At 42.2% G+C, this 27745-nt stretch overlaps 1 protein-coding gene across 12 annotated transcripts in view; it reads left to right on the top strand.

The window, feature by feature from the left end:
- Positions 1–333: 333 nt before the first annotated feature.
- The window catches only part of LOC111841375 (uncharacterized), a 42874-nt gene continuing 15462 nt past the window's right edge, over positions 334–27745 (top strand). For 2 of the 12 annotated variants that reach the window (XM_072708388.1, XM_072708387.1), the window contains exons 1-11: positions 334–449; positions 3489–4286; positions 5931–6728; positions 8373–9170; positions 10815–11612; positions 13257–14054; positions 15699–16496; positions 18141–18938; positions 20583–21380; positions 23025–23822; positions 26062–26864. In XM_072708388.1, the coding sequence (XP_072564489.1) occupies positions 362–449; positions 3489–4264 (864 nt within the window). In that variant the 5' untranslated portion in view covers positions 334–361 and the 3' untranslated portion in view covers positions 4265–4286; positions 5931–6728; positions 8373–9170; ... (5 more) ...; positions 23025–23822; positions 26062–26864. Of the gene's footprint in view, positions 450–1490; positions 1845–3488; positions 4287–5930; positions 6729–7418; positions 7776–8372; positions 9171–10814; positions 11613–13256; positions 14055–15698; positions 16497–18140; positions 18939–20582; positions 21381–23024; positions 23823–26061; positions 26865–27745 lie in introns of those variants that run through there. The other 10 variants (XM_072708394.1, XM_072708395.1, XM_072708390.1 and 7 more) reach the window with 10 other exon arrangements.

Genomic DNA, 27745 nt, shown 5'->3' with positions numbered 1-27745 from the left:
TTGATCACATGTCAAACTAAAGAATTTTTGGTCGTATTTTTGTTCCTAATTTTGAAGTAATTGTAAAATAAAAATGTTGTTCTTTTCCGCCGCCATGCTTCGTCTTACTTGTGAAGGTTATGCTTGCATTGAACTTGCTTTGTAGACAGTAAGATCCTGCCGGCATTAATTCTGCACTGTGTGGTAATTTTGAGAAATTGCGCACGTTTCTTATCCCGTCAGAATCGGTATAACTAACGCCATGCGAATGTGTCTTAGCGCAGAGTTTAGAATATTTACGGTTTCCGGTCAATGAAGGCAGTTTGAAATAAAACAAAAACGTTTAAACTTTCTGGATGCGCAAACTCTCGCTCTTGGCAAGATGGTGCAGATAGTCGAGATAAAGGACTGTTATTCGATGAGAATTCGAATCCATCACTCCTTAAACATGGAGAACATGGATCCAGAAGGTATTAATGATTATAATGATTAAATGATAATAAAGTTGTAGCTCCTGGTATGTGACAAACGAAATGAACGGCCAAGTCTGCATTGGCCTAATGCTTGTTAGTTTTGAGGTAAAGCTGATAAGTAACACATTTGGTTTTCGAGGTAAAATAACCGACCGGTTGAATAATTCAAGTTTTATCTACAGAAATGAATGTATTTAGAACTGCAAACGGATACATTGGAAGCGGAGTTTTAAAATGAGAAAATGTAACGATGTGATAGGAAATGCCGTTCGTTATACTCCCCTTCTGTCTCCCATTCTTGCTCATCTTGTTTAAATAATAAGAAAATGAAAAGCAAGATCACTGTTAGTGACAAAAGTGCAGGACTAAATGTGTTTCATTTAATATTTATTCATTTGGATATGTGTGAGAGTAAGCGTATGCATGGATGTTGTCTTCTGGTTTAGCTTTCTTAGCTTTATCGGTAATTCACATTATTTCATTTATCTGACAATCTGAAGCCCATGGACTAATTTTAAACGGATTTTGTAGTAGAGTATTTATCCAGTTATTGTCATGTTCTTATATATCTCTCTGTGTTCCATTTTGTCCCAGTTCATGAGTTTTTGGAGGACAAGTTCATCTCCATTCTGGTCGTGAACTTCGAGAGGAGCCCACTGACCATGGAGAACTTGCAGTCTCTGGCCCTCAGTGTCCCTTCATTTTATTGGCGGCTCACTGGGGAGGAGCTGGATCCCAGCCTATTGCACGTAGCACCTGCACGACTGCAAGTGGTACATCATGGTACAGAGACTGGTGTCCAGCATGGGGATGGAGAATCACCAGCTGAGGAGGATGACCATTACGGACAGGAGCTGCCATCATCCAGCTCTATAAGGGAGGCTTCCCCTGCAGCTCCAGCATCCACGACTGAGGATACTAATGGGCTTCCTGAGGCTCTCCCCTTGGCCTGGGGTGAAGATGAGCCCTCATCTCCATCCTTATCTGTGCCTTCTGACACTCAACCTGGAAGTCAGATTGAGCCAGAACATTCTGAGCCCTCCAGCTCCACCTTCTGGATCCCTGTGGGCCCTAACAGCACGTGGCAGCAGCTTGAGATCGAAGGCCGCAACTACCTGCGGAAGCTGGATGAGCTCAGCATCTCCGATGGACTCTGGAGCATTACGGACTACGGTGATGATCACACCGTGGTCATGTCCGTGCATGTCTCCGTGCATGTGAGCAGTTCTCTGCGAACATGGGGCGTGAGGCAGGAGGAGAGGCCTCCTCAGAGGCCCGCTGGCACCAGACAGAGGAAGCGCAAGGCCGAGCCCGACGACACCAGCGGCTCAAGTTCTCCTCCACCGCACAAGAGGCCCATGCGCTTCTGACTTGATTCCATGTTTTTACGCTGTAAGTTACATTTTTATTTCAACATAATTAGAAGATCCCGCAGGAAAATATTAGTCAGTTACTTAATAAATGACCAAAAAGTAGTTGAATAGGACAGCTGGCCAACGTGTCTGTGTGCTTCCACTGACTGGCACCCTGACATATAATGATTTTTAACAACGAGGGGGAAAAATTCATACAGTAAATTAGTTAACAATAATTAGTAATCACCTATAGTTCTCATTTATCATAATGTAAAATTGAAAAACCTTTTCTGACTATTAATCTGCACAATTTAATAATTTAATTAATAGTACCTAATTTGTTTATCATTTTCTGCAATCACTGTGCGTTTAAGCAAGTTTTAAAACTAGCTGTGAAATTGTTGATGCTGTTGTTGATCTGAATGTTGCTGACAGAGCCTTAGGATACGTCTCTATACACATGAGTGAGGGGATGAATGCACTATTCTATGGAGGCCTCTGAAGAGAAAAAAATTATCCCAATTTTATATTGAGAGGGATGGTTAATTCCTTTTTAATGCAGACAACGTTAAAAGTCCCTGTTCTGCCGTTGATCTTTTGCATGCATGCTATCATGTATTAGTTTACTCTGTATTTTGATCACATGTCAAACTAAAGAATTTTTGGTCGTATTTTTGTTCCTAATTTTGAAGTAATTGTAAAATAAAAATGTTGTTCTTTTCCGCCGCCATGCTTCGTCTTACTTGTGAAGGTTATACTTGCATTGAACTTGCTTTGTAGACAGTAAGATCCTGCCGGCATTAATTCTCCACTGTGTGGTAATTTTGAGAAATTGCGCACGTTTCTTATCCCGTCAGAATCGGTAAAACTAACGCCATGCGAATGTGTCTTAGCGCAGAGTTTAAAATATTTACGGTTTCCGGTCAATGAAGGCAGTTTGAAATAAAACAAAAACGGTTAAACTTTCTGGATGCGCAAACTCTCGCTCTTGGCAAAATGGTGCAGATAGTTGAGATAAAGGACTGTTACTCGATGAGATTTCGAATCCATCACTCCTTAAACGTGGAGAACATGGATCCAGAAGGTATTAATGATTATAGTGATTAAATGATAATAAAGTTGTAGCTCCCGGTATGTGACATACGAAATGAACGGCCAAGTCTGCATTGGCCTAATGCTTGTTAGTTTTGAGGTAAAGCTGATAAGTAACACCTTTGGTTTTCGAGGTAAAATAACCGACCTGTTGAATAATTCAACTTTTATCTACAGAAACAAATGTATTTTGAACTGCAAACGGATACATTGGAAGCAGAGTTTTAAAATGAGAAAATGTAACGATGTGATAGGAAATGCCGTTCGTTATACTCCCCTTCTGTCTCCCATTCTTGCTCATCTTGTTTAAATAATAAGAAAATGAAAAGCAAGATCACTGTTAGTGACAAAAGTGCAGGACTAAATGTGTTTCATTTAATATTTATTCATTTGGATATGTGTGAGAGTAAGCGTATGCATGGATGTTGTCTTCTGGTTTAGCTTTCTTAGCTTTATCGGTAATTCACATTATTTCATTTATCTGACAATCTGAAGCCCATGGACTCATTTTAAACTGATTTTGTAGTAGAGTATTTATCCAGTTATTGTCATGTTCTTATATATCTCTCTGTGTTCCATTTTGTCCCAGTTCATGAGTTTGTGGAGGACAAGTTCATCTCCATTCTGGTCGTGAACTTCGAGAGGAGCCCACTGACCATGGAGAACTTGCAGTCTCTGGCCCTCAGTGTCCCTTCATTTTATTGGCGGCTCACTGGGGAGGAGTTGGATCCCAGCCTATTGCACGTAGCACCTGCACTACTGCAAGTGGTACATCATGGTACAGAGACTGGTGTACAGCATGGGGATGGAGAATCACCAGCTGGGGAGGATGACCATTACGGACATGAGCTGCCATCATCCAGCTCTATAAGGGAGGCTTCCCCTGCAGCTCCAGCATCCACGACTGAGGATGCTAATGGGCTTCCTGAGGCTCTCCCCTTGGCCTGGGGTGAAGATGAGCCCTCATCTCCATCCTTATCTGTGCCTTCTGACACTCAACCTGGAAGTCAGATTGAGCCAGAACATGCTGAGCCCTCCAGCTCCACCTTCTGGATCCCTGTGGGCCCTAACAGCACGTGGCAGCAGCTTGAGATCGAAGGCCGCAACTACCTGCGGAAGCTGGATGAGCTCAGCATCTCCGATGGACTCTGGAGCATCACGGACTACGGTGATGATCACACCGTGGTCATGTCCGTGCATGTCTCCGTGCATGTGAGCAGTTCTCTGCGAACATGGGGCGTGAGGCAGGAGGAGAGGCCTCCTCAGAGGCCCGCTGGCACCAGACAGAGGAAGCGCAAGGCTGAGCCCGACGACACCAGCGGCTCAAGTTCTCCTCCACCGCACAAGAGGCCCATGCGCTTCTGACTTGATTCCATGTTTTTACGCTGTAAGTTACATTTTTATTTCAACATAATTAGAAGATCCCGCAGGAAAATATTAGTCAGTTACTTAATAAATGACCAAAAAGTAGTTGAATAGGACAGCTGGCCAACGTGTCTGTGTGCTTCCACTGACTGGCACCCTGACATATAATGATTTTTAACAACGAGAGGGAAAAATTCATACAGTAAATTAGTTAACAATAATTAGTAATCACCTATAGTTCTCATTTATCATAATGTAAAATTGAAAAACCTTTTCTGACTATTAATCTGCACAATTTAATAATTTAATTAATAGTACCTAATTTGTTTATCATTTTCTGCAATCACTGTGCGTTTAAGCAAGTTTTAAAACTAGCTGTGAAATTGTTGATGCTGTTGTTGATCTGAATGTTGCTGACAGAGCCTTAGGATACGTCTCTATACACATGAGTGAGGGGATGGATGCACTATTCTATGGAGGCCTCTGAAGAGAAAAAAATTATCCCAATTTTATATTGAGAGGGATGGTTAATTCCTTTTTAATGCAGACAACGTTAAAAGTCCCTGTTCTGCCGTTGATCTTTTGCATGCATGCTATCATGTATTAGTTTACTTTGTATTTTGATCACATGTCAAACTAAAGAATTTTTGGTCGTATTTTTGTTCCTAATTTTGAAGTAATTGTAAAATAAAAATGTTGTTCTTTTCCGCCGCCATGCTTCGTCTTACTTGTGAAGGTTATGCTTGCATTGAACTTGCTTTGTAGACAGTAAGATCCTGCCGGCATTAATTCTCCACTGTGTGGTAATTTTGAGAAATTGCGCACGTTTCTTATCCCGTCAGAATCGGTAAAACTAACGCCATGCGAATGTGTCTTAGCGCAGTGTTTAAAATATTTACGGTTTCCGGTCAACGAAGGCAGTTTGAAATAAAACAAAAACGGTTAAACTTTCTGGATGCGCAAACTCTCGCTCTTGGCAAAATGGTGCAGATAGTTGAGATAAAGGACTGTTACTCGATGAGATTTCGAATCCATCACTCCTTAAACGTGGAGAACATGGATCCAGAAGGTATTAATGATTATAGTGATTAAATGATAATAAAGTTGTAGCTCCCGGTATGTGACAGACGAAATGAACGGCCAAGTCTGCATTGGCCTAATGCTTGTTAGTTTTGAGGTAAAGCTGATAAGTAACACCTTTGGTTTTCGAGGTAAAATAACCGACCTGTTGAATAATTCAACTTTAATCTACAGAAACAAATGTATTTTGAACTGCAAACGGATACATTGGAAGCAGAGTTTTAAAATGAGAAAATGTAACGATGTGATAGGAAATGCCGTTCGTTATACTCCCCTTCTGTCTCCCATTCTTGCTCATCTTGTTTAAATAATAAGAAAATGAAAAGCAAGATCACTGTTAGTGACAAAAGTGCAGGACTAAATGCGTTTCATTTAATATTTATTCATTTGCATATGTGTGAGAGTAAGCGTATGCATGGATGTTGTCTTCTGGTTTAGCTTTCTTAGCTTTATCGGTAATTCACATTATTTCATTTATCTGACAATCTGAAGCCCATGGACTCATTTTAAACTGATTTTGTAGTAGAGTATTTATCCAGTTATTGTCATGTTCTTATATATCTCTCTGTGTTCCATTTTGTCCCAGTTCATGAGTTTGTGGAGGACAAGTTCATCTCCATTCTGGTTGTGAACTTCGAGAGGAGCCCACTGACCATGGAGAACTTGCAGTCTCTGGCCCTCAGTGTCCCTTCATTTTATTGGCGGCTCACTGGGGAGGAGTTGGATCCCAGCCTATTGCACGTAGCAACTGCACGGCTGCAAGTGGTACATCATGGTACAGAGACTGGTGTCCAGCATGGGGATGGAGAATCACCAGCTGAGGAGGATGACCATTACGGACAGGAGCTGCCATCACCCAGCTCTAGAAGGGAGGCTTCCCCTGCAGCTCCAGCATCCACGACTGAGGATGCTAATGGGCTTCCTGAGGCTCTCCCCTTGGCCTGGGGTGAAGATGAGCCCTCATCTCCATCCTTATCTGTGGCTTCTGACACTCAACCTGGAAGTCAGATTGAGCCAGAACATGCTGAGCCCTCCAGCTCCACCTTCTGGATCCCTGTGGGCCCTAACAGCACGTGGCAGCAGCTTGAGATCGAAGGCCGCAACTACCTGCGGAAGCTGGATGAGCTCAGCATCCCCGAGGGACTCTGGGGCATTACGGACTACGGCGATGACCACACCGTGGTCATGTCCGTGCATGTCCCCGTGCATGTGAGCAGTTCTCTGCGAACATGGGGCATGAGGCAGGAGGAGAGGCCTCCTCAGAGGCCCGCTGGCACCAGTCAGAGGAAGCGCAAGGCCGAGCCCGACGACACCAGCGGCTCAAGTTCTCCTCCACCGCACAAGAGGCCCATGCGCTTCTGACTGGATTCCATGTTTTTACGCTGTAAGTTACATTTTTATTTCAACATAATTAGAAGATCCCGCAGGAAAATATTAGTCAGTTACTTAATAAATGACCAAAAAGTAGTTGAATAGGAAAGCTGGCCAACGTGTCTGTGTGCTTCCACTGACTGGCACCCTGACATATAATGATTTTTAACAACGAGGGGGAAAAATTCATACAGTAAATTAGTTAACAATAATTAGTAATCACCTATAGTTCTCATTTATCATAATGTAAAATTGAAAAACCTTTTCTGACTATTAATCTGCACAATTTAATAATTTAATTAATATTACCTAATTTGTTTATCATTTTCTGCAATCACTGTGCGTTTAAGCAAGTTTTAAAACTAGCTGTGAAATTGTTGATGCTGTTGTTGATCTGAATGTTGCTGACAGAGCCTTAGGATACGTCTCTATACACATGAGTGAGGGGATGGATGCACTATTCTATGGAGGCCTCTGAAGAGAAAAAAATTATCCCAATTTTATATTGAGAGGGATGGTTAATTCCTTTTTAATGCAGACAACGTTAAAAGTCCCTGTTCTGCCGTTGATCTTTTGCATGCATGCTATCATGTATTAGTTTACTCTGTATTTTGATCACATGTCAAACTAAAGAATTTTTGGTCGTATTTTTGTTCCTAATTTTGAAGTAATTGTAAAATAAAAATGTTGTTCTTTTCCGCCGCCATGCTTCGTTTTACTTGTGAAGGTTATGCTTGCATTGAACTTGCTTTGTAGACAGTAAGATCCTGCCGGCATTAATTCTCCACTGTGTGGTAATTTTGAGAAATTGCGCACGTTTCTTATCCCGTCAGAATCGGTAAAACTAACGCCATGCGAATGTGTCTTAGCGCAGAGTTTAAAATATTTACGGTTTCCGGTCAATGAAGGCAGTTTGAAATAAAACAAAAACGGTTAAACTTTCTGGATGCGCAAACTCTCGCTCTTGGCAAAATGGTGCAGATAGTTGAGATAAAGGACTGTTACTCGATGAGATTTCGAATCCATCACTCCTTAAACGTGGAGAACATGGATCCAGAAGGTATTAATGATTATAGTGATTAAATGATAATAAAGTTGTAGCTCCCGGTATGTGACATACGAAATGAACGGCCAAGTCTGCATTGGCCTAATGCTTGTTAGTTTTGAGGTAAAGCTGATAAGTAACACCTTTGGTTTTCGAGGTAAAATAACCGACCTGTTGAATAATTCAACTTTTATCTACAGAAACAAATGTATTTTGAACTGCAAACGGATACATTGGAAGCAGAGTTTTAAAATGAGAAAATGTAACGATGTGATAGGAAATGCCGTTCGTTATACTCCCCTTCTGTCTCCCATTCTTGCTCATCTTGTTTAAATAATAAGAAAATGAAAAGCAAGATCACTGTTAGTGACAAAAGTGCAGGACTAAATGTGTTTCATTTAATATTTATTCATTTGGATATGTGTGAGAGTAAGCGTATGCATGGATGTTGTCTTCTGGTTTAGCTTTCTTAGCTTTATCGGTAATTCACATTATTTCATTTATCTGACAATCTGAAGCCCATGGACTCATTTTAAACTGATTTTGTAGTAGAGTATTTATCCAGTTATTGTCATGTTCTTATATATCTCTCTGTGTTCCATTTTGTCCCAGTTCATGAGTTTGTGGAGGACAAGTTCATCTCCATTCTGGTCGTGAACTTCGAGAGGAGCCCACTGACCATGGAGAACTTGCAGTCTCTGGCCCTCAGTGTCCCTTCATTTTATTGGCGGCTCACTGGGGAGGAGTTGGATCCCAGCCTATTGCACGTAGCACCTGCACGACTGCAAGTGGTACATCATGGTACAGAGACTGGTGTACAGCATGGGGATGGAGAATCACCAGCTGGGGAGGATGACCATTACGGACATGAGCTGCCATCATCCAGCTCTATAAGGGAGGCTTCCCCTGCAGCTCCAGCATCCACGACTGAGGATGCTAATGGGCTTCCTGAGGCTCTCCCCTTGGCCTGGGGTGAAGATGAGCCCTCATCTCCATCCTTATCTGTGGCTTCTGACACTCAACCTGGAAGTCAGATTGAGCCAGAACATGCTGAGCCCTCCAGCTCCACCTTCTGGATCCCTGTGGGCCCTAACAGCACGTGGCAGCAGCTTGAGATCGAAGGCCGCAACTACCTGCGGAAGCTGGATGAGCTCAGCATCTCCGATGGACTCTGGAGCATCACGGACTACGGTGATGATCACACCGTGGTCATGTCCGTGCATGTCTCCGTGCATGTGAGCAGTTCTCTGCGAACATGGGGCGTGAGGCAGGAGGAGAGGCCTCCTCAGAGGCCCGCTGGCACCAGACAGAGGAAGCGCAAGGCTGAGCCCGACGACACCAGCGGCTCAAGTTCTCCTCCACCGCACAAGAGGCCCATGCGCTTCTGACTTGATTCCATGTTTTTACGCTGTAAGTTACATTTTTATTTCAACATAATTAGAAGATCCCGCAGGAAAATATTAGTCAGTTACTTAATAAATGACCAAAAAGTAGTTGAATAGGACAGCTGGCCAACGTGTCTGTGTGCTTCCACTGACTGGCACCCTGACATATAATGATTTTTAACAACGAGAGGGAAAAATTCATACAGTAAATTAGTTAACAATAATTAGTAATCACCTATAGTTCTCATTTATCATAATGTAAAATTGAAAAACCTTTTCTGACTATTAATCTGCACAATTTAATAATTTAATTAATAGTACCTAATTTGTTTATCATTTTCTGCAATCACTGTGCGTTTAAGCAAGTTTTAAAACTAGCTGTGAAATTGTTGATGCTGTTGTTGATCTGAATGTTGCTGACAGAGCCTTAGGATACGTCTCTATACACATGAGTGAGGGGATGGATGCACTATTCTATGGAGGCCTCTGAAGAGAAAAAAATTATCCCAATTTTATATTGAGAGGGATGGTTAATTCCTTTTTAATGCAGACAACGTTAAAAGTCCCTGTTCTGCCGTTGATCTTTTGCATGCATGCTATCATGTATTAGTTTACTTTGTATTTTGATCACATGTCAAACTAAAGAATTTTTGGTCGTATTTTTGTTCCTAATTTTGAAGTAATTGTAAAATAAAAATGTTGTTCTTTTCCGCCGCCATGCTTCGTCTTACTTGTGAAGGTTATGCTTGCATTGAACTTGCTTTGTAGACAGTAAGATCCTGCCGGCATTAATTCTCCACTGTGTGGTAATTTTGAGAAATTGCGCACGTTTCTTATCCCGTCAGAATCGGTAAAACTAACGCCATGCGAATGTGTCTTAGCGCAGTGTTTAAAATATTTACGGTTTCCGGTCAACGAAGGCAGTTTGAAATAAAACAAAAACGGTTAAACTTTCTGGATGCGCAAACTCTCGCTCTTGGCAAAATGGTGCAGATAGTTGAGATAAAGGACTGTTACTCGATGAGATTTCGAATCCATCACTCCTTAAACGTGGAGAACATGGATCCAGAAGGTATTAATGATTATAGTGATTAAATGATAATAAAGTTGTAGCTCCCGGTATGTGACAGACGAAATGAACGGCCAAGTCTGCATTGGCCTAATGCTTGTTAGTTTTGAGGTAAAGCTGATAAGTAACACCTTTGGTTTTCGAGGTAAAATAACCGACCTGTTGAATAATTCAACTTTAATCTACAGAAACAAATGTATTTTGAACTGCAAACGGATACATTGGAAGCAGAGTTTTAAAATGAGAAAATGTAACGATGTGATAGGAAATGCCGTTCGTTATACTCCCCTTCTGTCTCCCATTCTTGCTCATCTTGTTTAAATAATAAGAAAATGAAAAGCAAGATCACTGTTAGTGACAAAAGTGCAGGACTAAATGCGTTTCATTTAATATTTATTCATTTGCATATGTGTGAGAGTAAGCGTATGCATGGATGTTGTCTTCTGGTTTAGCTTTCTTAGCTTTATCGGTAATTCACATTATTTCATTTATCTGACAATCTGAAGCCCATGGACTCATTTTAAACTGATTTTGTAGTAGAGTATTTATCCAGTTATTGTCATGTTCTTATATATCTCTCTGTGTTCCATTTTGTCCCAGTTCATGAGTTTGTGGAGGACAAGTTCATCTCCATTCTGGTTGTGAACTTCGAGAGGAGCCCACTGACCATGGAGAACTTGCAGTCTCTGGCCCTCAGTGTCCCTTCATTTTATTGGCGGCTCACTGGGGAGGAGTTGGATCCCAGCCTATTGCACGTAGCAACTGCACGGCTGCAAGTGGTACATCATGGTACAGAGACTGGTGTCCAGCATGGGGATGGAGAATCACCAGCTGAGGAGGATGACCATTACGGACAGGAGCTGCCATCACCCAGCTCTAGAAGGGAGGCTTCCCCTGCAGCTCCAGCATCCACGACTGAGGATGCTAATGGGCTTCCTGAGGCTCTCCCCTTGGCCTGGGGTGAAGATGAGCCCTCATCTCCATCCTTATCTGTGGCTTCTGACACTCAACCTGGAAGTCAGATTGAGCCAGAACATGCTGAGCCCTCCAGCTCCACCTTCTGGATCCCTGTGGGCCCTAACAGCACGTGGCAGCAGCTTGAGATCGAAGGCCGCAACTACCTGCGGAAGCTGGATGAGCTCAGCATCCCCGAGGGACTCTGGGGCATTACGGACTACGGCGATGACCACACCGTGGTCATGTCCGTGCATGTCCCCGTGCATGTGAGCAGTTCTCTGCGAACATGGGGCATGAGGCAGGAGGAGAGGCCTCCTCAGAGGCCCGCTGGCACCAGTCAGAGGAAGCGCAAGGCCGAGCCCGACGACACCAGCGGCTCAAGTTCTCCTCCACCGCACAAGAGGCCCATGCGCTTCTGACTGGATTCCATGTTTTTACGCTGTAAGTTACATTTTTATTTCAACATAATTAGAAGATCCCGCAGGAAAATATTAGTCAGTTACTTAATAAATGACCAAAAAGTAGTTGAATAGGAAAGCTGGCCAACGTGTCTGTGTGCTTCCACTGACTGGCACCCTGACATATAATGATTTTTAACAACGAGGGGGAAAAATTCATACAGTAAATTAGTTAACAATAATTAGTAATCACCTATAGTTCTCATTTATCATAATGTAAAATTGAAAAACCTTTTCTGACTATTAATCTGCACAATTTAATAATTTAATTAATATTACCTAATTTGTTTATCATTTTCTGCAATCACTGTGCGTTTAAGCAAGTTTTAAAACTAGCTGTGAAATTGTTGATGCTGTTGTTGATCTGAATGTTGCTGACAGAGCCTTAGGATACGTCTCTATACACATGAGTGAGGGGATGGATGCACTATTCTATGGAGGCCTCTGAAGAGAAAAAAATTATCCCAATTTTATATTGAGAGGGATGGTTAATTCCTTTTTAATGCAGACAACGTTAAAAGTCCCTGTTCTGCCGTTGATCTTTTGCATGCATGCTATCATGTATTAGTTTACTCTGTATTTTGATCACATGTCAAACTAAAGAATTTTTGGTCGTATTTTTGTTCCTAATTTTGAAGTAATTGTAAAATAAAAATGTTGTTCTTTTCCGCCGCCATGCTTCGTTTTACTTGTGAAGGTTATGCTTGCATTGAACTTGCTTTGTAGACAGTAAGATCCTGCCGGCATTAATTCTCCACTGTGTGGTAATTTTGAGAAATTGCGCACGTTTCTTATCCCGTCAGAATCGGTAAAACTAACGCCATGCGAATGTGTCTTAGCGCAGAGTTTAAAATATTTACGGTTTCCGGTCAATGAAGGCAGTTTGAAATAAAACAAAAACGGTTAAACTTTCTGGATGCGCAAACTCTCGCTCTTGGCAAAATGGTGCAGATAGTTGAGATAAAGGACTGTTACTCGATGAGATTTCGAATCCATCACTCCTTAAACGTGGAGAACATGGATCCAGAAGGTATTAATGATTATAGTGATTAAATGATAATAAAGTTGTAGCTCCCGGTATGTGACAGACGAAATGAACGGCCAAGTCTGCATTGGCCTAATGCTTGTTAGTTTTGAGGTAAAGCTGATAAGTAACACCTTTGGTTTTCGAGGTAAAATAACCGACCTGTTGAATAATTCAACTTTTATCTACAGAAACAAATGTATTTTGAACTGCAAACGGATACATTGGAAGCAGAGTTTTAAAATGAGAAAATGTAACGATGTGATAGGAAATGCCGTTCGTTATACTTCCCTTCTGTCTCCCATTCTTGCTCATCTTGTTTAAATAATAAGAAAATGAAAAGCAAGATCACTGTTAGTGACAAAAGTGCAGGACTAAATGTGTTTCATTTAATATTTATTCATTTGGATATGTGTGAGAGTAAGCGTATGCATGGATGTTGTCTTCCGGTTTAGCTTTCTTAGCTTTATCGGTAATTCACATTATTTCATTTATCTGACAATCTGAAGCCCATGGGCTCATTTTAAACTGATTTTGTAGTAGAGTATTTATCCAGTTATTGTCATGTTCTTATATATCTCTCTGTGTTCCATTTTGTCCCAGTTCATGAGTTTGTGGAGGACAAGTTCATCTCCATTCTGGTCGTGAACTTCGAGAGGAGCCCACTGACCATGGAGAACTTGCAGTCTCTGGCCCTCAGTGTCCCTTCATTTTATTGGCGGCTCACTGGGGAGGAGTTGGATCCCAGCCTATTGCACGTAGCAACTGCACGGCTGCAAGTGGTACATCATGGTACAGAGACTGGTGTCCAGCATGGGGATGGAGAATCACCAGCTGAGGAGGATGACCATTACGGACAGGAGCTGCCATCACCCAGCTCTAGAAGGGAGGCTTCCCCTGCAGCTCCAGCATCCACGACTGAGGATGCTAATGGGCTTCCTGAGGCTCTCCCCTTGGCCTGGGGTGAAGATGAGCCCTCATCTCCATCCTTATCTGTGGCTTCTGACACTCAACCTGGAAGTCAGATTGAGCCAGAACATGCTGAGCCCTCCAGCTCCACCTTCTGGATCCCTGTGGGCCCTAACAGCACGTGGCAGCAGCTTGAGATCGAAGGCCGCAACTACCTGCGGAAGCTGGATGAGCTCAGCATCCCCGAGGGACTCTGGGGCATTACGGACTACGGTGATGACCACACCGTGCTCATGTCCGTGCATGTCTCCGTGCATGTGAGCAGTTCTCTGCGAACATGGGGCATGAGGCAGGAGGAGAGGCCTCCTCAGAGGCCCGCTGGCACCAGTCAGAGGAAGCGCAAGGCCGAGCCCGACGACACCAGCGGCTCAAGTTCTCCTCCACCGCACAAGAGGCCCATGCGCTTCTGACTGGATTCCATGTTTTTACGCTGTAAGTTACATTTTTATTTCAACATAATTAGAAGATCCCGCAGGAAAATATTAGTCAGTTACTTAATAAATGACCAAAAAGTAGTTGAATAGGACAGCTGGCCAACGTGTCTGTGTGCTTCCACTGACTGGCACCCTGACATATAATGATTTTTAACAACGAGGGGGAAAAATTCATACAGTAAATTAGTTAACAATAATTAGTAATCAAGTATAGTTCTCATTTATCATAATGTAAAATTCAATAACCTTTTCTGACTATTAATCTGCACAATTTAATAATTTAATTAATATTACCTAATTTGTTTATCATTTTCTGCAATCACTGTGCGTTTAAGCAAGTTTTAAAACTAGCTGTGAAATTGTTGATGCTGTTGTTGATCTGAATGTTGCTGACAGAGCCTTAGGATACGTCTCTATACACATGAGTGAGGGGATGGATGCACTATTCTATGGAGGCCTCTGAAGAGAAAAAAATTATCCCAATTTTATATTGAGAGGGATGGTTAATTCCTTTTTAATGCAGACAACGTTAAAAGTCCCTGTTCTGCCGTTGATCTTTTGCATGCATGCTATCATGTATTAGTTTACTCTGTATTTTGATCACATGTCAAACTAAAGAATTTTTGGTCGTATTTTTGTTCCTAATTTTGAAGTAATTGTAAAATAAAAATGTTGTTCTTTTCCGCCGCCATGCTTCGTCTTACTTGTGAAGGTTATACTTGCATTGAACTTGCTTTGTAGACAGTAAGATCCTGCCGGCATTAATTCTCCACTGTGTGGTAATTTTGAGAAATTGCGCACGTTTCTTATCCCGTCAGAATCGGTAAAACTAACGCCATGCGAATGTGTCTTAGCGCAGAGTTTAAAATATTTACGGTTTCCGGTCAATGAAGGCAGTTTGAAATAAAACAAAAACGGTTAAACTTTCTGGATGCGCAAACTCTCGCTCTTGGCAAAATGGTGCAGATAGTTGAGATAAAGGACTGTTACTCGATGAGATTTCGAATCCATCACTCCTTAAACGTGGAGAACATGGATCCAGAAGGTATTAATGATTATAGTGATTAAATGATAATAAAGTTGTAGCTCCCGGTATGTGACAGACGAAATGAACGGCCAAGTCTGCATTGGCCTAATGCTTGTTAGTTTTGAGGTAAAGCTGATAAGTAACACCTTTGGTTTTCGAGGTAAAATAACCGACCTGTTGAATAATTCAACTTTAATCTACAGAAACAAATGTATTTTGAACTGCAAACGGATACATTGGAAGCAGAGTTTTAAAATGAGAAAATGTAACGATGTGATAGGAAATGCCGTTCGTTATACTCCCCTTCTGTCTCCCATTCTTGCTCATCTTGTTTAAATAATAAGAAAATGAAAAGCAAGATCACTGTTAGTGACAAAAGTGCAGGACTAAATGCGTTTCATTTAATATTTATTCATTTGCATATGTGTGAGAGTAAGCGTATGCATGGATGTTGTCTTCTGGTTTAGCTTTCTTAGCTTTATCGGTAATTCACATTATTTCATTTATCTGACAATCTGAAGCCCATGGACTCATTTTAAACTGATTTTGTAGTAGAGTATTTATCCAGTTATTGTCATGTTCTTATATATCTCTCTGTGTTCCATTTTGTCCCAGTTCATGAGTTTGTGGAGGACAAGTTCATCTCCATTCTGGTCGTGAACTTCGAGAGGAGCCCACTGACCATGGAGAACTTGCAGTCTCTGGCCCTCAGTGTCCCTTCATTTTATTGGCGGCTCACTGGGGAGGAGTTGGATCCCAGCCTATTGCACGTAGCAACTGCACGGCTGCAAGTGGTACATCATGGTACAGAGACTGGTGTCCAGCATGGGGATGGAGAATCACCAGCTGAGGAGGATGACCATTACGGACAGGAGCTGCCATCACCCAGCACTAGAAGGGAGGCTTCCCCTGCAGCTCCAGCATCCACGACTGAGGATGCTAATGGGCTTCCTGAGGCTCTCCCCTTGGCCTGGGGTGAAGATGAGCCCTCATCTCCATCCTTATCTGTGGCTTCTGACACTCAACCTGGAAGTCAGATTGAGCCAGAACATGCTGAGCCCTCCAGCTCCACCTTCTGGATCCCTGTGGGCCCTAACAGCACGTGGCAGCAGCTAGAGATCGAAGGCCGCAACTACCTATGGAAGCTGGATGAGCTCAGCATCCCCGAGGGACTCTGGGGCATTACGGACTATGGTGATGACCACACCGTGGTCATGTCCGTGCATGTCTCCGTGCATGTGAGCAGTTCTCTGCGAACATGGGGCATGAGGCAGGAGGAGAGGCCTCCTCAGAGGCCCGCTGGCACCAGTCAGAGGAAGCGCAAGGCCGAGCCCGACGACACCAGCGGCTCAAGTTCTCCTCCACCGCACAAGAGGCCCATGCGCTTCTGACTGGATTCCTTGTTTTTACGCTGTAAGTTACATTTTTATTTCAACATAATTAGAAGATCCCGCAGGAAAATATTAGTCAGTTACTTAATAAATGACCAAAAAGTAGTTGAATAGGACAGCTGGCCAACGTGTCTGTGTGCTTCCACTGACTGGCACCCTGACATATAATGATTTTTAACAACGAGGGGGAAAAATTCATACAGTAAATTAGTTAACAATAATTAGTAATCACGTATAGTTCTCATTTATCATAATGTAAAATTCAATAACCTTTTCTGACTATTAATCTGCACAATTTAATAATTTAATTAATATTACCTAATTTGTTTATCATTTTCTGCAATCACTGTGCGTTTAAGCAAGTTTTAAAACTAGCTGTGAAATTGTTGATGCTGTTGTTGATCTGAATGTTGCTGACAGAGCCTTAGGATACGTCTCTATACACATGAGTGAGGGGATGGATGCACTATTCTATGGAGGCCTCTGAAGAGAAAAAAATTATCCCAATTTTATATTGAGAGGGATGGTTAATTCCTTTTTAATGCAGACAACGTTAAAAGTCCCTGTTCTGCCGTTGATCTTTTGCATGCATGCTATCATGTATTAGTTTACTCTGTATTTTGATCACATGTCAAACTAAAGAATTTTTGGTCGTATTTTTGTTCCTAATTTTGAAGTAATTGTAAAATAAAAATGTTGTTCTTTTCCGCCGCCATGCTTCGTCTTACTTGTGAAGGTTATACTTGCATTGAACTTGCTTTGTAGACAGTAAGATCCTGCCGGCATTAATTCTCCACTGTGTGGTAATTTTGAGAAATTGCGCACGTTTCTTATCCCGTCAGAATCGGTAAAACTAACGCCATGCGAATGTGTCTTAGCGCAGAGTTTAAAATATTTACGGTTTCCGGTCAATGAAGGCAGTTTGAAATAAAACAAAAACGGTTAAACTTTCTGGATGCGCAAACTCTCGCTCTTGGCAAAACGGTGCAGATAGTTGAGATAAAGGACTGTTACTCGATGAGATTTCGAATCCATCACTCCTTAAACGTGGAGAACATGGATCCAGAAGGTATTAATGATTATAGTGATTAAATGATAATAAAGTTGTAGCTCCCGGTATGTGACAGACGAAATGAACGGCCAAGTCTGCATTGGCCTAATGCTTGTTAGTTTTGAGGTAAAGCTGATAAGTAACACCTTTGGTTTTCGAGGTAAAATAACTGACCTGTTGAATAATTCAACTTTAATCTACAGAAACAAATGTATTTTGAACCGCAAACGGATACATTGGAAGCAGAGTTTTAAAATGAGAAAATGTAACGATGTGATAGGAAATGCCGTTCGTTATACTCCCCTTCTGTCTCCCATTCTTGCTCATCTTGTTTAAATAATAAGAAAATGAAAAGCAAGATCACTGTTAGTGACAAAAGTGCAGGACTAAATGTGTTTCATTTAATATTTATTCATTTGGATATGTGTGAGAGTAAGCGTATGCATGGATGTTGTCTTCTGGTTTAGCCTTCTTAGCTTTATCGGTAATTCACATTATTTCATTTATCTGACAATCTGAAGCCCATGGACTCATTTTAAACTGATTTTGTAGTAGAGTATTTATCCAGTTATTGTCATGTTCTTATATATCTCTCTGTGTTCCATTTTGTCCCAGTTCATGAGTTTGTGGAGGACAAGTTCATCTCCATTCTGGTCGTGAACTTCGAGAGGAGCCCACTGACCATGGAGAACTTGCAGTCTCTGGCCCTCAGTGTCCCTTCATTTTATTGGCGGCTCACTGGGGAGGAGTTGGATCCCAGCCTATTGCACGTAGCAACTGCACGGCTGCAAGTGGTACATCATGGTACAGAGACTGGTGTCCAGCATGGGGATGGAGAATCACCAGCTGAGGAGGATGACCATTACGGACAGGAGCTGCCATCACCCAGCTCTAGAAGGGAGGCTTCCCCTGCAGCTCCAGCATCCACGACTGAGGATGCTAATGGGCTTCCTGAGGCTCTCCCCTTGGCCTGGGGTGAAGATGAGCCCTCGTCTCCATCCTTATCTGTGGCTTCTGACACTCAACCTGGAAGTCAGATTGAGCCAGAACATGCTGAGCCCTCCAGCTCCACCTTCTGGATCCCTGTGGGCCCTAACAGCATGTGGCAGCAGCTTGAGATCGAAGGCCGCAACTACCTGCGGAAGCTGGATGAGCTCAGCATCCCCGAGGGACTCTGGGGCATTACGGACTACGGTGATGACCACACCGTGGTCATGTCCGTGCATGTCCCCGTGCATGTGAGCAGTTCTCTGCGAACATGGGGCATGAGGCAGGAGGAGAGGCCTCCTCAGAGGCCCGCTGGCACCAGTCAGAGGAAGCGCAAGGCCGAGCCCGACGACACCAGCGGCTCAAGTTCTCCTCCACCGCACAAGAGGCCCATGCGCTTCTGACTGGATTCCATGTTTTTACGCTGTAAGTTACATTTTTATTTCAACATAATTAGAAGATCCCGCAGGAAAATATTAGTCAGTTACTTAATAAATGACCAAAAAGTAGTTGAATAGGACAGCTGGCCAACGTGTCTGTGTGCTTCCACTGACTGGCACCCTGACATATAATGATTTTTAACAACGAGGGGGAGAAATTCATACAGTAAATTAGTTAACAATAATTAGTAATCACGTATAGTTCTCATTTATCATAATGTAAAATTCAATAACCTTTTCTGACTATTAATCTGCACAATTTAATAATTTAATTAATATTACCTAATTTGTTTATCATTTTCTGCAATCACTGTGCGTTTAAGCAAGTTTTAAAACTAGCTGTGAAATTGTTGATGCTGTTGTTGATCTGAATGTTGCTGACAGAGCCTTAGGATACGTCTCTATACACATGAGTGAGGGGATGGATGCACTATTCTATGGAGGCCTCTGAAGAGAAAAAAATTATCCCAATTTTATATTGAGAGGGATGGTTAATTCCTTTTTAATGCAGACAACGTTAAAAGTCCCTGTTCTGCCGTTGATCTTTTGCATGCATGCTATCATGTATTAGTTTACTCTGTATTTTGATCACATGTCAAACTAAAGAATTTTTGGTCGTATTTTTGTTCCTAATTTTGAAGTAATTGTAAAATAAAAATGTTGTTCTTTTCCGCCGCCATGCTTCGTCTTACTTGTGAAGGTTATACTTGCATTGAACTTGCTTTGTAGACAGTAAGATCCTGCCGGCATTAATTCTCCACTGTGTGGTAATTTTGAGAAATTGCGCACGTTTCTTATCCCGTCAGAATCGGTAAAACTAACGCCATGCGAATGTGTCTTAGCGCAGAGTTTAAAATATTTACGGTTTCCGGTCAATGAAGGCAGTTTGAAATAAAACAAAAACGGTTAAACTTTCTGGATGCGCAAACTCTCGCTCTTGGCAAAACGGTGCAGATAGTTGAGATAAAGGACTGTTACTCGATGAGATTTCGAATCCATCACTCCTTAAACGTGGAGAACATGGATCCAGAAGGTATTAATGATTATAGTGATTAAATGATAATAAAGTTGTAGCTCCCGGTATGTGACAGACGAAATGAACGGCCAAGTCTGCATTGGCCTAATGCTTGTTAGTTTTGAGGTAAAGCTGATAAGTAACACCTTTGGTTTTCGAGGTAAAATAACTGACCTGTTGAATAATTCAACTTTAATCTACAGAAACAAATGTATTTTGAACCGCAAACGGATACATTGGAAGCAGAGTTTTAAAATGAGAAAATGTAACGATGTGATAGGAAATGCCGTTCGTTATACTCCCCTTCTGTCTCCCATTCTTGCTCATCTTGTTTAAATAATAAGAAAATGAAAAGCAAGATCACTGTTAGTGACAAAAGTGCAGGACTAAATGTGTTTCATTTAATATTTATTCATTTGGATATGTGTGAGAGTAAGCGTATGCATGGATGTTGTCTTCTGGTTTAGCCTTCTTAGCTTTATCGGTAATTCACATTATTTCATTTATCTGACAATCTGAAGCCCATGGACTCATTTTAAACTGATTTTGTAGTAGAGTATTTATCCAGTTATTGTCATGTTCTTATATATCTCTCTGTGTTCCATTTTGTCCCAGTTCATGAGTTTGTGGAGGACAAGTTCATCTCCATTCTGGTCGTGAACTTCGAGAGGAGCCCACTGACCATGGAGAACTTGCAGTCTCTGGCCCTCAGTGTCCCTTCATTTTATTGGCGGCTCACTGGGGAGGAGTTGGATCCCAGCCTATTGCACGTAGCAACTGCACGGCTGCAAGTGGTACATCATGGTACAGAGACTGGTGTCCAGCATGGGGATGGAGAATCACCAGCTGAGGAGGATGACCATTACGGACAGGAGCTGCCATCACCCAGCTCTAGAAGGGAGGCTTCCCCTGCAGCTCCAGCATCCACGACTGAGGATGCTAATGGGCTTCCTGAGGCTCTCCCCTTGGCCTGGGGTGAAGATGAGCCCTCGTCTCCATCCTTATCTGTGGCTTCTGACACTCAACCTGGAAGTCAGATTGAGCCAGAACATGCTGAGCCCTCCAGCTCCACCTTCTGGATCCCTGTGGGCCCTAACAGCATGTGGCAGCAGCTTGAGATCGAAGGCCGCAACTACCTGCGGAAGCTGGATGAGCTCAGCATCCCCGAGGGACTCTGGGGCATTACGGACTACGGTGATGACCACACCGTGGTCATGTCCGTGCATGTCCCCTTGCATGTGAGCAGTTCTCTGCGAACATGGGGCATGAGGCAGGAGGAGAGGCCTCCTCAGAGGCCCGCTGGCACCAGTCAGAGGAAGCGCAAGGCCGAGCCCGACGACACCAGCGGCTCAAGTTCTCCTCCACCGCACAAGAGGCCCATGCGCTTCTGACTGGATTCCATGTTTTTACGCTGTAAGTTACATTTTTATTTCAACATAATTAGAAGATCCCGCAGGAAAATATTAGTCAGTTACTTAATAAATGACCAAAAAGTAGTTGAATAGGACAGCTGGCCAACGTGTCTGTGTGCTTCCACTGACTGGCACCCTGACATATAATGATTTTTAACAACGAGGGGGAGAAATTCATACAGTAAATTAGTTAACAATAATTAGTAATCACGTATAGTTCTCATTTATCATAATGTAAAATTCAATAACCTTTTCTGACTATTAATCTGCACAATTTAATAATTTAATTAATATTACCTAATTTGTTTATCATTTTCTGCAATCACTGTGCGTTTAAGCAAGTTTTAAAACTAGCTGTGAAATTGTTGATGCTGTTGTTGATCTGAATGTTGCTGACAGAGCCTTAGGATACGTCTCTATACACATGAGTGAGGGGATGGATGCACTATTCTATGGAGGCCTCTGAAGAGAAAAAAATTATCCCAATTTTATATTGAGAGGGATGGTTAATTCCTTTTTAATGCAGACAACGTTAAAAGTCCCTGTTCTGCCGTTGATCTTTTGCATGCATGCTATCATGTATTAGTTTACTCTGTATTTTGATCACATGTCAAACTAAAGAATTTTTGGTCGTATTTTTGTTCCTAATTTTGAAGTAATTGTAAAATAAAAATGTTGTTCTTTTCCGCCGCCATGCTTCGTCTTACTTGTGAAGGTTATACTTGCATTGAACTTGCTTTGTAGACAGTAAGATCCTGCCGGCATTAATTCTCCACTGTGTGGTAATTTTGAGAAATTGCGCACGTTTCTTATCCCGTCAGAATCGGTAAAACTAACGCCATGCGAATGTGTCTTAGCGCAGAGTTTAAAATATTTACGGTTTCCGGTCAATGAAGGCAGTTTGAAATAAAACAAAAACGGTTAAACTTTCTGGATGCGCAAACTCTCGCTCTTGGCAAAACGGTGCAGATAGTTGAGATAAAGGACTGTTACTCGATGAGATTTCGAATCCATCACTCCTTAAACGTGGAGAACATGGATCCAGAAGGTATTAATGATTATAGTGATTAAATGATAATAAAGTTGTAGCTCCCGGTATGTGACAGACGAAATGAACGGCCAAGTCTGCATTGGCCTAATGCTTGTTAGTTTTGAGGTAAAGCTGATAAGTAACACCTTTGGTTTTCGAGGTAAAATAACCGACCTGTTGAATAATTCAACTTTAATCTACAGAAACAAATGTATTTTGAACTGCAAACGGATACATTGGAAGCAGAGTTTTAAAATGAGAAAATGTAACGATGTGATAGGAAATGCCGTTCGTTATACTCCCCTTCTGTCTCCCATTCTTGCTCATCTTGTTTAAATAATAAGAAAATGAAAAGCAAGATCACTGTTAGTGACAAAAGTGCAGGACTAAATGTGTTTCATTTAATATTTATTCATTTGCATATGTGTGAGAGTAAGCGTATGCATGGATGTTGTCTTCCGGTTTAGCTTTCTTAGCTTTATCGGTAATTCACATTATTTCATTTATCTGACAATCTGAAGCCCATGGACTCATTTTAAACTGATTTTGTAGTAGAGTATTTATCCAGTTATTGTCATGTTCTTATATATCTCTCTGTGTTCCATTTTGTCCCAGTTCATGAGTTTGTGGAGGACAAGTTCATCTCCATTCTGGTCGTGAACTTCGAGAGGAGCCCACTGACCATGGAGAACTTGCAGTCTCTGGCCCTCAGTGTCCCTTCATTTTATTGGCGGCTCACTGGGGAGGAGTTGGATCCCAGCCTATTGCACGTAGCAACTGCACGGCTGCAAGTGGTACATCATGGTACAGAGACTGGTGTCCAGCATGGGGATGGAGAATCACCAGCTGAGGAGGATGACCATTACGGACAGGAGCTGCCATCACCCAGCTCTAGAAGGGAGGCTTCCCCTGCAGCTCCAGCATCCACGACTGAGGATGCTAATGGGCTTCCTGAGGCTCTCCCCTTGGCCTGGGGTGAAGATGAGCCCTCGTCTCCATCCTTATCTGTGGCTTCTGACACTCAACCTGGAAGTCAGATTGAGCCAGAACATGCTGAGCCCTCCAGCTCCACCTTCTGGATCCCTGTGGGCCCTAACAGCACGTGGCAGCAGCTTGAGATCGAAGGCCGCAACTACCTATGGAAGCTGGATGAGCTCAGCATCCCCGAGGGACTCTGGGGCATTACGGACTACGGCGATGACCACACCGTGGTCATGTCCGTGCATGTCCCCGTGCATGTGAGCAGTTCTCTGCGAACATGGGGCATGAGGCAGGAGGAGAGGCCTCCTCAGAGGCCCGCTGGCACCAGTCAGAGGAAGCGCAAGGCCGAGCCCGATGACACCAGCGGCTCAAGTTCTCCTCCACCGCACAAGAGGCCCATGCGCTTCTGACTGGATTCCATGTTTTTACGCTGTAAGTTACATTTTTATTTCAACATAATTAGAAGATCCCGCAGGAAAATATTAGTCAGTTACTTAATAAATGACCAAAAAGTAGTTGAATAGGACAGCTGGCCAACGTGTCTGTGTGCTTCCACTGACTGGCACCCTGACATATAATGATTTTTAACAACGAGGGGGAGAAATTCATACAGTAAATTAGGGATGCACCGAATGTTCGGCAACCGAAATTATTTGGCCGAAAATTGCCAAAAAAAGCACTTTCGGTGTTCGGCCGAATAAGTAAAAAGGCAGAATAAATTTTGCCGAACAATGACGTTTTTAATGACGCGATCAAATAGTAACCCGGTTAGAGTGAGAGGCGCGCGCTTTATGCAGCAAACATGTCAGCAGTGTGGAAGCACTTTAAAGTGTCAGAGAAAGAGGCAAAAACGGCCGTTTGCAGACTCTGTTCTGCTGAATTGTCCAGAGGGGGTGCATCTGCAAAAACGTACACCACTTCAAGTTTAATTTATCACTTAAAATCAAGACACCCCGAACATCATGCAGAGTACGAGAAAGACACGGCGGCGGCTACGGCAACAGCAGCAGCGAAAAGGAAAGTAGCTCCTCCCAGTCCTAGCAAATTTTTACTATTTAATTATTGTAATGGTGAAAAAATTGGCAAAATAAATGGAAAAAAATGCGAAACACCGCGTTCGGTATTCGGTATTCGGCCTTCGGCCAAGCATTTCATTATTATTCGGCTTCGGCTTCGGCCAAGAATTTCATTTCGGTGCATCCCTACAGTAAATTAGTTAACAATAATTAGTAATCACGTATAGTTCTCATTTATCATAATGTAAAATTCAATAACCTTTTCTGACTATTAATCTGCACAATTTAATAATTTAATTAATATTACCTAATTTGTTTATCATTTTCTGCAATCACTGTGCGTTTAAGCAAGTTTTAAAACTAGCTGTGAAATTGTTGATGCTGTTGTTGATCTGAATGTTGCTGACAGAGCCTTAGGATACGTCTCTATACACATGAGTGAGGGGATGGATGCACTATTCTATGGAGGCCTCTGAAGAGAAAAAAATTATCCCAATTTTATATTGAGAGGGATGGTTAATTCCTTTTTAATGCAGACAACGTTAAAAGTCCCTGTTCTGCCGTTGATCTTTTGCATGCATGCTATCATGTATTAGTTTACTCTGTATTTTTATCACATGTCAAACTAAAGAATTTTTGGTCGTATTTTTGTTCCTAATTTTGAAGTAATTGTAAAATAAAAATGTTGTTCTTTTCCGCCGCCATGCTTCGTCTTACTTGTGAAGGTTATACTTGCATTGAACTTGCTTTGTAGACAGTAAGATCCTGCCGGCATTAATTCTCCACTGTGTGGTAATTTTGAGAAATTGCGCACGTTTCTTATCCCGTCAGAATCGGTAAAACTAACGCCATGCGAATGTGTCTTAGCGCAGAGTTTAAAATATTTACGGTTTCCGGTCAATGAAGGCAGTTTGAAATAAAACAAAAACGGTTAAACTTTCTGGATGCGCAAACTCTCGCTCTTGGCAAAATGGTGCAGATAGTTGAGATAAAGGACTGTTACTCGATGAGATTTCGAATCCATCACTCCTTAAACGTGGAGAACATGGATCCAGAAGGTATTAATGATTATAGTGATTAAATGATAATAAAGTTGTAGCTCCCGGTATGTGACAGACGAAATGAACGGCCAAGTCTGCATTGGCCTAATGCTTGTTAGTCTTGAGGTAAAGCTGATAAGTAACACCTTTGGTTTTCGAGGTAAAATAACCGACCTGTTGAAAAATTCAACTTTTATCTACAGAAACGAATGTATTTTGAACTGCAAACGGATACATTGGAAGCAGAGTTTTAAAATGAGAAAATGTAACGATGTGATAGGAAATGCCATTCGTTATACTCCCCTTCTGTCTCCCATTCTTGCTCATCTTGTTTAAATAATAAGAAAATGAAAAGCAAGATCACTGTTAGTGACAAAAGTGCAGGACTAAATGTGTTTCATTTAATATTTATTCATTTGGATATGTGTGAGAGTAAGCGTATGCATGGATGTTGTCTTCTGGTTTAGCTTTCTTAGCTTTATCGGTAATTCACATTATTTCATTTATCTGACAATCTGAAGCCCATGGACTCATTTTAAACTGATTTTGTAGTAGAGTATTTATCCAGTTATTGTCATGTTCTTATATATCTCTCTGTGTTCCATTTTGTCCCAGTTCATGAGTTTGTGGAGGACAAGTTCATCTCCATTCTGGTCGTGAACTTCGAGAGGAGCCCACTGACCATGGAGAACTTGCAGTCTCTGGCCCTCAGTGTCCATTCATTTTATTGGCGGCTCACTGGGGAGGAGTTGGATCCCAGCCTATTGCACGTACTGTAGCAACTGCACGGCTGCAAGTGGTACATCATGGTACAGAGACTGGTGTCCAGCATGGGGATGGAGAATCACCAGCTGAGGAGGATGACCATTACGGACAGGAGCTGCCATCACCCAGCTCTAGAAGGGAGGCTTTCCCTGCAGCTCCAGCATCCATGACTGAGGATGCTAATGGGCTTCCTGAGGCTCTCCCCTTGGCCTGGGGTGAAGATGAGCCCTCATCTCCATCCTTATCTGTGGCTTCTGACACTCAACCTGGAAGTCAGATTGAGCCAGAACATGCTGAGCCCTCCAGCTCCACCTTCTGGATCCCTGTGGGCCCTAACAGCACGTGGCAGCAGCTTGAGATCGAAGGCCGCAACTACCTGCGGAAGCTGGATGAGCTCAGCATCCCCGAGGGACTCTGGGGCATTACGGACTACGGTGATGACCACACCGTGCTCATGTCCGTGCATGTCTCCGTGCATGTGAGCAGTTCTCTGCGAACATGGGGCGTGAGGCAGGAGGAGAGGCCTCCTCAGAGGCCCGCTGGCACCAGTCAGAGGAAGCGCAAGGCCGAGCCCGACGACACCAGCGGCTCAAGTTCTCCTCCACCGCACAAGAGGCCCATGCGCTTCTGACTGGATTCCATGTTTTTACGCTGTAAGTTACATTTTTATTTCAACATAATTAGAAGATCCCGCAGGAAAATTTTAGTCAGTTACTTAATAAATGACCAAAAAGTAGTTGAATTGGACAGCTGGCCAACGTGTCTGTGTGCTTCCACTGACTGGCACCCTGACATATAATGATTTTTAACAACGAGGGGGAAAAATTCATACAGTAAATTAGTTAACATTAATTAGTAATCAAGTATAGTTCTCATTTATAATAATGTAAAATTCAATAACCTTTTCTGACTATTAATCTGCACAATTTAATAATTTAATTAATATTACCTAATTTGTTTATCATTTTCTGCAATCACTGTGCGTTTAAGCAAGTTTTAAAACTAGCTGTGAAATTGTTGATGCTGTTGTTGATCTGAATGTTGCTGACAGAGCCTTAGAATACGTCTCTATACACATGAGTGAGGGGATGGATGCACTATTCTATGGAGGCCTCTGAAGAGAAAAAAATTATCCCAATTTTATATTGAGAGGGATGGTTAATTCCTTTTTAATGCAGACAACGTTAAAAGTCCCTGTTCTGCCGTTGATCTTTTGCATGCATGCTATCATGTATTAGTTTACTCTGTATTTTGATCACATGTCAAACTAAAGAATTTTTGGTCGTATTTTTGTTCCTAATTTTGAAGTAATTGTAAAATAAAAATGTTGTTCTTTTCCGCCGCCATGCTTCGTCTTACTTGTGAAGGTTATACTTGCATTGAACTTGCTTTGTAGACAGTAAGATCCTGCCAGCATTAATTCTCCACTGTGTGGTAATTTTGAGAAATTGCGCACGTTTCTTATCCCGTCAGAATCGGTAAAACTAACGCCATGCGAATGTGTCTTAGCGCAGAGTTTAAAATATTTACGGTT

This window comes from Paramormyrops kingsleyae, unplaced genomic scaffold (genome assembly GCF_048594095.1).
Source record: "Paramormyrops kingsleyae isolate MSU_618 unplaced genomic scaffold, PKINGS_0.4 ups83, whole genome shotgun sequence".
Classification (NCBI taxonomy): Eukaryota; Metazoa; Chordata; class Actinopteri; order Osteoglossiformes; family Mormyridae; genus Paramormyrops; species Paramormyrops kingsleyae.
The sequence above is the reverse complement of the archived record's forward strand: the minus strand, read 5'-3'. Positions and strand labels throughout refer to the sequence as shown.